This window comes from Podarcis cretensis (genome assembly GCF_951804945.1).
Source record: "Podarcis cretensis genome assembly, chromosome: 3".
NCBI classification, from domain to species: domain Eukaryota; kingdom Metazoa; phylum Chordata; class Lepidosauria; order Squamata; family Lacertidae; genus Podarcis; species Podarcis cretensis.
Window position 1 is genome coordinate 125,747,661 of NC_137172.1, and position 13,145 is coordinate 125,760,805.

General features: G+C 41.4%; 2 protein-coding genes across 5 annotated transcripts in view; both read left to right on the top strand.

Annotated features, from left to right (window-relative positions):
• The window catches only part of KPNA3 (karyopherin subunit alpha 3), a 47,138-nt gene extending 42,338 nt beyond the window's left edge, over positions 1-4,800 (top strand). The window contains exons 16-17 of the mRNA XM_079971042.1: positions 966-1,060; positions 2,156-4,800. Coding sequence (XP_079827168.1) covers positions 966-1,060; positions 2,156-2,254 — 194 coding nt within the window. The 3' untranslated portion in view covers positions 2,255-4,800. The remainder of the gene's footprint in view (positions 1-965; positions 1,061-2,155) is intronic.
• Positions 4,801-7,114: 2,314 nt separating this feature from the next.
• RCBTB1 (RCC1 and BTB domain containing protein 1) overlaps positions 7,115-13,145 on the top strand; it is a 53,024-nt gene continuing 46,993 nt past the window's right edge. For 2 of the 4 annotated variants that reach the window (XM_079971038.1, XM_079971040.1), the window contains exons 1-4: positions 7,458-7,654; positions 10,692-10,894; positions 11,555-11,705; positions 12,815-12,981. In XM_079971038.1, the coding sequence (XP_079827164.1) occupies positions 10,769-10,894; positions 11,555-11,705; positions 12,815-12,981 (444 nt within the window). In that variant the 5' untranslated portion in view covers positions 7,458-7,654; positions 10,692-10,768. Of the gene's footprint in view, positions 7,247-7,456; positions 7,655-10,691; positions 10,895-11,554; positions 11,706-12,814; positions 12,982-13,145 lie in introns of those variants that run through there. The other 2 variants (XM_079971039.1, XM_079971041.1) reach the window with 2 other exon arrangements.

The window sequence follows — 13,145 nt, forward strand, 5'->3', positions numbered from 1 at the left end:
ATGAATGCCTAGCTGTCCAGCTCAAGGGAAGTCATAGTATCACCCTACAATTCCACCTGGAGTCCTGTGTCCAGTTCAGGGCACCACTGTTTAAGAACAATGTGGACAAGCTGGAATGTGCACAGAGGAGTTAGACCAAGATGACCAAGGGTCTGGAAACCAAGCCTTATGAGGATCGGACTCAGTTGGGGGTTGGGCATATTTAGCCCAGAGAAGAGAAGGCTAAGAGGTGACATGAAAGCCATCTTCCAATATCTAAAGGTCTGTCACATGGAAGATGGAGCAAGCTTGTTTTCTGCTGCTCCAGAATGTAGGACCTGAACCAATGGCTTCAAGTTATAAGAAAGGAGATTCTGACTCAACATCAGGAAGGACTTTCTAACAGTAAGAGCTGTTAGACAGTGGAACAGTCTCCCTTGGGAGGTTGTGGACTCTCCTTCCTTGGAGGGTTTTAAACAGAGGTTGGATGGCCATCTGTCATGGAAGCTTGAGCTGAGATTCCTGCATTGCAGGGGGATGAACTAGATCAGGGGTCGGCAACCTAAGGCTCATGGACCCCCGCTGCCCGCTCGGTCGGCCGTGCTAAACCAGCGCAGAGCAGAGTGGGGACCACCTTCCGTGACGCTGGCCAGCTTCCCATTGGCTGCAGGAACTTCCTGCAGCCAATGGGAAGCTGCGCATGCCTCCTCCGCACCAGAAGGAGCGTCAGAAATAGCGTTTGCACACGCACACACACACACATTCCAGCCCACCATGGCATCTGCGGGACTGTGAACCGGCCCAAGCCACAAAAACTTTCCTGACCCCTGAACTAGATGATCCTCATGGTCTCTTCCAACTCTACATTTCTGTGATTCCATGCCACCAGCTGTCTTCATTCCACTGGCAGACAGACTTAATTGGGTTACAGCTTGCAATTTCTTAATTTATTAAACTTGTCATTTTTCTTGCTTCTCTTTGACCAGGCTTGGAGAAAATTGAAGCACTGCAACAACATGAGAATGAAGACATTTATAAGCTAGCATTTGAAATAATAGATCAGTATTTCTCTGGTGATGAAGTAAGTACCTCTGACTTCTAAAATGTAACAGCAGTAAGTGGCTGCTTTGAGTACTCTGCAGAAATATTGGTGTGGGCCAATGTAAAATGCTCTGAAAAACCACTTTTTCCCTGTACACCGGAGGCACAGTTTCCATTCAGTGTTCTATTCCAGCCAGTGTTACATCTGTGCGGTACTTCATATTACCAGCAAAACAGAAACGTGCTGGCTTGTTAAAACAGGATGCAGCAGCTTCTGCTGAGGTTCCTAAGATATGCATTACTTGCAACTGAGATAGGTGCTCTGCACATAGTTTACAGCAGCACCTGAGGATGGAGATTTTGAAAACTTTAAAATGTTGTGGAACAAATACTCACATATGCATGCTGGGTAATGTTGGAAGACTACCCTTAACACCCTCTCTTCTGCATGCTCAATGCTGCAATCTGTAATTCACTTCAGTTTGGAGGACCAATTTAGTAATAGTCATGTACACAGTACAGTAAGCATGAAATAAAAGTGCTGGAAATAAGTAATATTCCATGTCATGTAGCACCCCAATGTATGTATGTATGTAAATAGCTTACTTGCCTCTCCCTGCCCTCAGCACAGCCTCTAGAAACAACAACTCCCCACCCCAATAACTTACAAATAATTTACTTTGCTAAACAAAGACAAAATGATACTCTAGCTTTCTCAAAGCCTCAAGTTGGTTTCAGGACATCACTTGATGTATTTATTTGAGGAATTAGTAGCTATCTTCATGCATTATTAATAACAGTTAAGTTACTATTTGAGGTGAGCTGCAGGGTCTAGTAGTGTGTTAGGTCCATCACCAACTCATTGTCAGGAGCAAGCCAGCCCAGTGTAATTATTGGCATTCAAATAGAGTTCCGAGGGATTGCCACCAGCTCAATGCCCCAGGAGATTGCTCATAAGAGCAGCAGATTTCAAAATGTCTCAACTTTTGTAACATGTCCAAGCCTTCTGTATGCATGGTGTGCATTTTTGATACCTGCTCTTGTACTGTTGGGCGGAATATGTTGTCTGTGAGTGGGGGCTATTTATAAGGTGAACAATGAAATCCCATGGTATGCACTTTCTTTGCTTTTGTAGATTGATGAAGATCCCAGCCTCATTCCTGAGGCAACACAAGGAGGTACTTACAATTTTGATCCAACGGCCAATCTTCAAACAAAAGAATTTAATTTTTAAGTTCCATACAATGCAGCTTTTCTATTCCACACCTGTAAAATGTACCACCTGATGGTTGCCGTTGAAAAAAGGACTCCAAGCATATTCCTCTTTGTCTGATGCTTCTAAAGCAAGTTGTATCTCCGTCACTTCGCCGTTGCCAAAAGTAACTCTCACACGGACCATAAATGCATATGCATGATCTCATAAACTGTTCAGAGTTGTTGTTTTTTAACAACCCGTGCTACCTTTCCTCTGTTTTTGCCTTTTTTTTGCCCCTGGTGCCACAAGCTGACAACTGCAGTCTGCAGTTTTAAGAATATCCCTTTGTGGTGGCGACTCATTGGCTTTCCACAGAAGAGTAGCTTTCTTTCTAAAATAGTGCACTGTGGATCAAGACTCTTTAGTATGATGCTTACATTTTGGAAGACTTCCAAGAGGCCCTGTTTATTTTTTAAGCCTCTACTGTTGTCCTCTACAAACATATTTTCATATATTTAATGTGGAAGAATAAACAAAGAAAACGCAAGTCAAATTATTTTCATTGGTGAAACTGAAATTTTAAAAGAACTTGGTAATTGATTAGTGTAAAAACAGACTACATATATCAGTAATTGTGTTCATTACTGCCTTAGAAGCTTGGGTTTGAAGAATGAAGTTTGCATTTGGACTAGTAAAACATGACCAGTATACCTAATTTTTGAGAACAGCAAGCTGTACTTGACCACTCTTCAGCCTGTGTGTTCCTGCTGTTTTGGAAATAATGAAAATGCTGTGCATGGTATTTTACCTGAGCTACAATCTGTTACGGACTTGAACTTCGTTTTAAGTTGAAAGCAAGAATTCCATATTAAAGAAACAAAGCTACCCCAAATGAGCATTGGTTAGCAAGAATCTTGCTTTCATCTTTTAGTAGTCAATGCATTATTTTTGTTTTAAATTTATAACTGAATAATGTTGATTTATATTGGTTTAAACTGTGGAGCTTTCATGTTTACTGTAATTTAGTCTTAAACTATTTTTTTACTTACCAGTGCTTATGATGATGTGGTTGGCAACAAACAAGCAACTATTTTAGGAGCATCATAAAAGCTTCATTCTTGGAGTATTGGAAAAATAATAGAAAAATTAGTCTCTAAACCTATTCATATAGTTAAGATATGTATTAGTTGTGTGAGGCTTTGTGGAAGCTGCTGCTATTCAGAAGAAGCGTAACATGCAGCTCACCATGAATAAATTTGCATAAGCTGGTAACATGGGAGATCATTAATATTGGGGTAATGTCCAGCCTGGCTTTTCAGAGGATCTGGGATTGCTGTGGGTAAAGATGAAATTTAAACTTTGTAACCTGTCACACAAACTGGTATTGTTGCTGTTGTTCACTGGATGTACTTTCCCCAATGCCTTGATGTGAAGGGATACTGAAAACGTAAAACTAATGTAGTTATTGGATGTGGGTTGTATTTACTGTGACGAAGATAAGGACAGATGCCATCAAAAGCTTTGTTGATCAGCTGTTTTTCCACTGATGAGCAAAACATTGCAGGTGTTCATTCATTAAATCTATCTGCCAAGGTGGAGCCACTTTAAAGAGTGAGTTGTATTGTATCTTAAAATGATACAAGTATGTGTTTTAAACTGCAAGATTTTTACTTGCTAGATACTGTGTTTTAATACAGTGGTTTGGCCTCTATTTATAGGTTTTATAAATTTTAAAATCAATTTCTCTTTAAGGTGGCTCAGACTTTTCAACTCTTGTGCACATAAAATTGAGTTGAAGTTCATTGTGCCTTTTTTCTTTACCCAGACATTAAGTTCATTTGGTAACTGTGTCCTATATTAACACATTTTACTGGAATTGTGTTGTGCTTGCTAAAAACTAGACATTTCAAAATCAGAATTAGATTTGGTCATAGGTTTTGGAATTTCAAAGCAGGTATGCAGTTGATGATGTGAAAAAATGCCCCTCATTTTATAGTATGCCTGTGTCCGCTGTCTTAGATGCTACACACAAAATGAGATAAATGATTTTTCACTACTGTGAAGACTGAGATGAACATAGGAAAACTTGTTTAAAGCAGTAACTTAGATTTTTCTCATTATTCTGTCACCTTATCAGCCCTTGTTTGGGATCCAACCATTTTAAAGTTAAAGGAAACAAACGCTTGAATCCAAAGATCCTGCTGTGCAAGAGGGGGAGATTTTTGCAGTTGTGCTGAGAGTTTCCTCCCATCTACTGATATAAGTGATATCAGAGTATCAAGAGGCCTCCAGAACAGGAGGCACAGAAGGCTGCAGATGGAGGAAATGGTATCCCTTCTCTCTTACTCCACTTGCAGAGTTTCTTCCAGTCATGCCATGTATTAGGATCTTTGTATGCAAGCCAAAAGTATATTGCTGCACTTTTAAGTTTTCAGAAGTGGTTTAAAATTGCATTGTGTTATTTTTTTAACTCTCAGTTAATAGATTAAATTGTTACTTCAGAAGAGGCATCTAAATGTGTTCCTAATTTTGTATATGGGCTTAGGTTTTATAACCAATAAAAAGCTGCTATCAAATACTACAAACCTGTAAGACCTTATTTTGAAAACAGTGATGTGCTTTAAGTGGATTTGTAGGCTTACTTTTCTGTGACCATTTTCAAATGACAATATGTCCTCTAGTAACCTGAACTGACTTCTTAAAGCATTACCAAAAATAAAACAGTATTTACAAGGGTCAACATAATATATAATAATACTTTATTTTGAATATGCATCTAATTAAGAAGCTTTGTATTTAGCACATTGATATTCATGTACAAAAAGGTGTCATAACTTTTGTCTGATATCTTTGTTCTGTTAAAGAGTCTTCTGTTCGAAGGAAAAATATGGTGTTGCATAGCAATTTGTGGTCATTGTCAAATTAATCAAGCCTCAGTTTGATTGTAAAATGACAATGGCAGTAATGCTTTTTTAAAAAAGATATAGTACAGTTCTGAGTGTTGTCCTATTCTGTATGTGATAGGAAACTAATCTCAGGGAATATACTTGCAGTGTTCCACATATGCAGTAATCCAACACTAGTGTAACAGCATGACATATACACCTGCAACAGGGGTAAAAGACTATCAGAAGCCACTGAGGGTGGAAATAAGGGGATATATATGTAGCCACCGTATCTGACTAGACTGAAACTGCTTCTCAACCAATCTGGTAAATTTCACAATTCTGGTGGCTGAAATGGAGCCCAGATAAGCTGTTGAAGTCAGATACGGGGTAGAGGTTTCCTGCACAGCAAGCCCCCCAACATTACGTTTGCAACAATTATTAAGCTAATAACATTACTTGTATTTTGTAATGACATTTTTGAAATGTAAGTCCCCCTGAATCCCAGCGTAGATTAAATAAGATACATTAAATAAAATACTGATAAAATGATCCCAATGCTCAATGATAGACCATCTCCAGTTAGGAGTCAGGTAAGAAGGTGACAGAGAGATGCTGATACTCTGGAGTGCTATTGCTAGTCAGATGATGCTTCCTCACTATTTTTGTATATTCATTAAAAGGTTTACATCCCACTTTTCACATAAGTATCAAAGCAGTGTGCAATAATAAACAGGATGTTTAATGTGGAATTGTCTTGCTTTGTTCATTCACTTTTTATAGTGCATTGTCAAATTGTCCTGTGTTTTTGCTAGGCTTCTTCTGTCTTTCTTGGGGTGCTTCCAGACAAAGCTTTAAATGTACCATCATCTTGCGTCCTTCACACAATTGTATGGCAGTCCAACGAACATAGTAAGCAAATTGTGATCTCTTGTGTGTGTTCTTATCTTTTTATCTTGCCACAGAAAATCCATTAAGGAAAAAAGAACGGAATAGCTGCACAATCTCTTGGCAGCTGTGAATAGGAAAATGTGCAAGTGAGGCACAGCAGGAGAAGTTATCCCTAGGGATGGTGGATAACCACTCCTTTCTATTGACTCTTATTTATTTCTGGTTTCACAGCCATCTCATGCTTTGCATGTCCTTTCCCATGAACTATCATCACTTAGCCTTAATTGTTTCCTGGAATGAGGGTTACTCAGTGTACACACCATTTAACTAGTGGGTTTCAATGAAAACAGCAGTGGTTACTTCCAAATACAGATGTGTAGAATGAACACTGCAGTCGTTAAGCCCTGTGCTACAGACACTGTTTCGTAATCTGCATTTCCCTTCTGTTACAGTAGAATTGTGTAACTAACAAGTAGGGGAAACTAAGGCTGCAAGTTTCCTGTCTGGGTTGTGAAACTGATCAAATCAGGTGGTTCCACTAGATCCACATGACAGATTCTCTGGTGAAATGAATACTGTAGTGCTTGTAGCTCAACTTGTAACCATGTTTACTTAGAAGTATATTTACCTGCAACACTTTGTATATTTATCTGCAACACTGCCTCTGATGCAGAAACTTAAAAACAAGCAAACCCTGTAAACAAGTATTTGGCAATTGTGAAGGCAGAAGCACCTGCTTTAAAACATCAGCAGGGTATATAGAATCAGAATGGTAGAGTTGGAAGGGGTCTCGAGATGCGGCTCGCAGAAAGAGGGGGGGGCAAGGGGGCCCACGCAAGCAGCATTTCTGCCCCGGTGTGAGGGGCCAAAAACACAATGAACCGCGTGTGGCCAGTTGGTAATTGTGCTTGTTGCTTCCCTCAGGAGAGCAGTGCTTGGAGCTCCGCCTCCTCCGAGGGAAGGCAGGGCCGGGAGCGCGTCCCTCTTGCTTTCCCCGCTTACTAGCTCTACGGCGATCCAAGGGGCGTCGGGCGGCCGCCTTTCCCGCGCCTTTGATTGGCTGTGGCCCCACGGAGCAGGCGCGGGACAGGGAGCGGACGGAGCTCTCTCGCGGAGCGGCGCCTGGCCGCGCGGGTCCTTGCGCCGGCCCGTCTCCTCCGCCCCCCGCGCAGCGCCGCCCGCCCGCCCGCCCGGCGCGCCTCTCCGGAGATCCCCAAGCCGGGCCTCGCCGTCGCCTCGCCGGACGAGACTGCAGGTAGGGACGCGGACGAGGCTGCCGAGCTGCAGGCGTCGCTTTCTGAGGGGGGCGCGGGCCAGACGCGGCTCTTCGTGCCGCCCCGGCCTCCCCTGGGCCTGGCCAGCCCCTTCCGGAGCCAAGGCCCGGGGCAGGACTCCGCCGAAGGAGCGCTCTTCTCTTCAGAGCGGAGCCCGTCCCTGGCGAGAAAGCCGAGTCAGGTGCTGCCGCATCAAAGACTCCAAGTCGGAAGGGGCGCTTTGGATTTCAGCCAAGTTAACAGGCAGGAGCGTTTTGGGGGCTGGTGACAGAAGTTACAGATGCGTACAAATTAGAAACGCAGTGCTGGCCTAACTTGACAGTTTCACTGTCCAAGCTCTTGCAGGATACGTCCATATGTTCAAGTGACATGGCAACCATTTCTCTCCCGTATGTCCATTTGTGAACCCCTGTTCTCTCCTAAAACAATCATTTAAACTTGTTAAAAGAACCAAAATATATTTTATTTATCCTTAAGCTATGTCTGAAAGAAATTAGAAATGTCACATTTTTAGATGGGCAGCTAAGACAGGAATGTACTCAAATCTGTTTTGCAGTGTGTAATTAGCACTCTATATCTTCCTTAATGGTTCAAACGATGTAACATATTCTGATTTAAAATGGAACCCCAAACCAGTAGTGTATGATGGGGACTGGGGCTGTGGTTGTGTTTAGCTTGGGGAGGAGAAGATTAAGGGGGACATGATGATAATGCTTTTTAAATATCTGAAAATCTGCTCTAGAAGGCAAATCCAGAGCCAGTAGGTGGAAACTACAGGGAAGCAGATTTTGGCTAGCAGAACAGACAGCAGTGGGAGACAGTGGGCTCTGCTGCCCTGAGCAAAAGGGCTGTCAGACTTTGGGACTTGGACTACCATACTTTCCAACACCATGGTTTGCATTCAGCAATGTCCTGTTCAGGGTAACCCCATGGAAATGAATGAACCTAAGTGGGTCATGTCCATGGTTCTACTCTGAGGAGGAATAGTGTTGAGCCCCATCCTTTGAGTCTAGTGAGATGCTTGAATCACTTCAAATTTGTGCAAACAAATGCTTTGATTTCCTGGGGAAATGTCGTGCTCTGAGTTTTTTTATGTCAAAACTTTTTTATGCCGGGAGTGGGGGGGGCAGAGGAAAAGTGGTCAGAACCACAAGTGTGACATTTTCCTTTGTACAGTAGGGTACTCAGATACCCCACACACTTGGACATCCCTCAGTGTAGGGCGCGCATGTCCAAAGCCTGTTTCTGGGGCCTAATCTGGCCCACCTGTTGATTTAATCTGGCCCCCGTGGCAGTATATGTCCTGGGGTAAAATCCTTAAAAAACACTTTGGGGTAAAATTGTAAAAAAATTCAACAACTGAAATCCTAAATATATAAAAAAATAAAAAACACTTCTTCAGATACACTGAAACAGAAGTCACCAGACCCTTATATATAGTGGGAGGGTGGGGTGGGGTTTTTCTCAGGCGGGTAGTAGGAGATGGGTGATAGACTCAATGGTTATGGTAAATCACCCATCTCTTTGTGTGCATGCACACAAAAGCTTATACCAAGAACAAACTTAGTTGATCTCTAAGGTGCTACTAGACATTTTTTAATTTTTTTATATATATTTCGACTGTGTCAGACCAACACAGCTACCTACCTGAATTTTCAATCCTAAAAGCAGCTCAACAACTTTGGGGTCAACTTCAATCCTAAAAATAGGATTGAAAAATAGGGAGAAATGTAAAGTATTGCACTTGGGCAAAAAAAATGAGAGGCACAAATACAAGATGGGTGACACCTGGCTTGAGAGCAGTACATGTGAAAAGGATCTAGGAGTCTTGGTTGACCACAAACTTGACATGAGCCAACAGTGTGACGCGGCAGCTAAAAAAGCCAATTGGACTCGATGGCCCTTGTGGTCTCTTCTAACTCTCAAAACAAAATAAAAAAATTCCTTCCAGTAGCACCTTAAAGACCAACTAAGTTAGTTCTTGGTATGAGCTTTCGTGTGCATGCACACTTCTTCAGATACGCAGATTTTTAAATTTTGTTTTGACTATGGCAGACCAACACGGCTACCTATCTTCCAATTCTATGATTCTATGAAATAAAAAGCTCAGCAATTTTGGTTGGCCCTCATGCGTGTTCACTTCATCAAATCTGGCCCTCTTTGAAAAAAGTTTGGACACCCCTGGTGTAGGGGAACAAAAAGCATGAACAGAATTCAAGGCCTGGCAAAAACACGGACCCTACTTAGTACCCTCTTTGAGCAAAGAATGTGACTGTGAATGGGGTGTGGTCTGGAGAGAATCCTAAGGGCCAAATAGAGAGGTCTGGAGTGCTGCATTTGGTCTCTGCGCTTGACATTCCTCATTCCTGAAATAAACCGAAGCCCATTTTGGGCCAGTGGATAGAGCCTGGGTTTGGGAGGCTGAGGATGCCTCTTTGCCACATGCAGGTGGTGACCCAGTTACCAGTCTTTTCCAGTTAGCCTCCTTTTTTGTTACATCATCACTTGCCTTGGTCCACATGTTTCTAGCCTAGTGTCTGGAGCCACACAGATGTGTTGGCTACTTGTTTCCTGAATATTAGTGTCTTTCATATGTTGTAATTCCCAGCAGCCCTTGCAGGGAATTACAGAGTGTACAGAACATGCTTCATGTAACATTATCTCAAAGGTTTGTGCTGCACACTGGTTTTATCAGCTCAGCTCCTTCTGTATGCAACAAGGTAAGATTTTTAAAAAACAATACTGAGATATGGAAAAAACTTTTGTCACTCCTGGTATTACAGAGAGTTAAAGCTTTAGGTTTGAAACATCCTTGACAGTCTACCTTTTGTTTCATGTAAACATGGTTGTCTCTGTTTAACTTTCAATACCACTAAACTTGCAGGATTTCTTGTTTTGACCTGGTTTGTATGCTAGCATTGTTGGGTCATTTCAGAGATGTCATCTGAGCAATGGCAACAAAGCTCGCTTTTGATGTTTGTGCTGCTGCTTTGCAACAGTGGAACGCCATTTCTCAAGCCTTTTCATGTTCTGTTCAGCACCAGATTTAGTAAGTCTCTATAGCAATGTTGTGAAGGCTGCCCGCACAGGCTTAGCTGACGTTTTTGTTAAAAATTGAAAGGCAGCTGCAACTCTGGCAACTCCCTGTAGATATTGGAAGGCGAAGAGTAGTGGACGGTCTGTATGGGATAGTAACTCCCTCTGCTTTGGGAATGGGCTGGTGGGTTAACAAGTGCAACAGGAGATGTGCGACTGCTACCTCTGATTATTTGCAGGGCTGCCTAGGAATACATCCCTGCAGCTATACTACACGCATGTGTAAATCTGTGTAACCCAGAGTTAGGCATCTCTGTGTCTGCACCACAATATAGAAATAGGTTTTCCATATCTGAAAATCCAGTCTTTCTATCCTTTCTTCTCTTCCAGGTGACTCCATGATTTTGTTTTAATTGGAGGCAAAATGCCAGCATAATTATAAGTCTGGTATAAAGAACTGTGAAGTCATGATGGATGTTGGAAAGTGGCCAATATTTACTTTGCTTTCGCCACAAGAAATATCAACCATCCGAAAAGCATGTGTGTTTGGAACATCTGCCAATGAAGCGATATACATCACCCACAGTGATGAGGTAAATATTGGGTTGTCTAGGTTAAATGGCTTAACTTAAAAAAAAAGTTTGTATATCTGGTGCATAAGCCAAAAACAACGCAAGTGATTTGCAAATGTTCATTCTTAGAACCTTACATTTGTCCCTATTGAAACTGACTTTCTTAGTTTTGTCCCAGTTCTCCAAAGGTTGGTAAAGATTCATGGCTTCCTATATCAATGTTATAAACATGTAAGAATAAGAAAAATAAAACATTTCTAAGTACAAACGCTGTAAATGTGGAGTAATTTCAAAGAAAGAAAATTGAACATACAGGTGATAGTTAAGTAAATTATACAGTGGCTTTCATGGGTATAATTCCAACCAAAATGTGTTTTGACCTTGGATGTTTAAAATCAGAGTGTTCCTTTCATATTATAAAAGAAATCCAATTTCATAAAATAATCATAGCTTTAGCATTTCTTATCCATAGCATACTGTGTTGAGTTTGCCAGATTTTGGCCATTTAGAGTTCATTGCAAAACCATGCTATCGTTATAAAGACACTATAGCTGAAATGGATATAGTAAGAATCCTATTAAATCTTATAAATTGTATATTTACCCTGATTCACTTTCATCTTGATGACTGTTGCTATAAATATAAGCATTAAAATATAGTGTTATTGGTCTCTCTTTCCAGGTATTTGTATTTGGATTAAACTGTAGTAATTGTTTGGGAACTGGAGATAACCAGAGTACCATTGTACCAAAGAAACTTGAAACTTTATGCGGAAAGAGGATTCGCAGCTTCAGTTATGGAAGTGGACCACATGTAATACTTAGTACAGAAGGTAGTTTTGCTCTTGAGCAATACTAATTGCATGCTCCCTAAATTTAAGCAAAGGTCGTTAGAAATGGATTCCAAGAAAATGTGGTTGTGGCCTTGCGCTGTTGGCAAGTCCATTCCAACAACAGGTTGTTCCAGCTTAACCTCCCTGTGTGGCTGCATCTTCCCCTCAACTCCTGCACACATATATTGATACTCTTTCCAATCTAGTCTCCCATGTCAAAGAATGGAGATCTTCTCTTCTCATCTGATTTTAAGTAAACCCATTCATGGAATAGCTGTAATTGGATGAATGAGTGAAAGTGTATATTGTTCCTTCTCTTTGGCCATGAAAGTTGATTACTTTGTTGGGCAAGACACTAAATTACTTTACTATGTTGCTTCCAATGGGATGTGGACATGGTTTTAAAAATATTTGCCCATCTTAAATATTTGTGGTAAGCTTGGGCTGCAGAATTTTATTAGGCACTTCCCTCTCGCCAAGGGTGCAAACTGGTGGCTCTCACAACGTTGTTGGATTGCAACCCCCATGGATCTTTTCCTGCCTTCACGCAATGTTGTCTCCAACGTCAACCCTAAGAATGAGAATAGTCTTTTGACATCTTCCTTTGATGCATGTGTGCAGCTTGTGGCTGCAATTGCCAGTGTTTTCCTTTGTGCAGCAGCATTCACCAGACCAGGGAGGAGTAAAGTTATGTAGATGCTGCAGCGCTTCCTAGGAAAAATAAAATCTAAAGAAGGCTTAAGTGTCTCACTCCATGTGTGTGCACACCCCATTCCCTCAAACCTTTCAGAACGATTGGGTTCTAATTCAGGTACTTATCTTAAGACTTAGGGCTATTTTCCACACTGTACAAGCAGAATTCTGCTTGTGAAATAGGACATCCACTTCTTATGCTCTCCCCTACATGCCCCCAAATTCTGCTTTGGAGCAGGTTTTGAGGCCACATTGTGGTCTGGAGGGGGCAGAAGAGGAAGTTGTATTGTGGGCGTGGAAGTCTGTTGCATGAGTGGAGCTGTGGCTCTGGATGCAGTCTCTTATATTTTTTCTGACCCGCTTTTGTCTGGTGCTGTTTGGAATTATGGACATTTGTGCTTTTGTGCCTTTCATAGATGGTGAAGTTTATGCCTGGGGACATAATGGATACAGTCAACTTGGAAATGGGACCACCAATCAAGGTGTTACACCCATTCAAATCTGTACCAATTTGCTAATTAAGAAAGTAATTGAAGTAGCTTGTGGCTCCCATCATTCTATAGCACTATCATCTGATGGAGATGTAAGTCTTTTATATATGTATATTATTACTTGCTAAACTTTTGCTTTTGAGAACCCACTGTTATGCAAATGTGTTCCTGTATTTATTTATTTAAAAGCATTGATATCCCACTTAATATTTCAAAAATCTCTAAACTGTCTTAAATTTTGGGAAGCCCTCAGAGA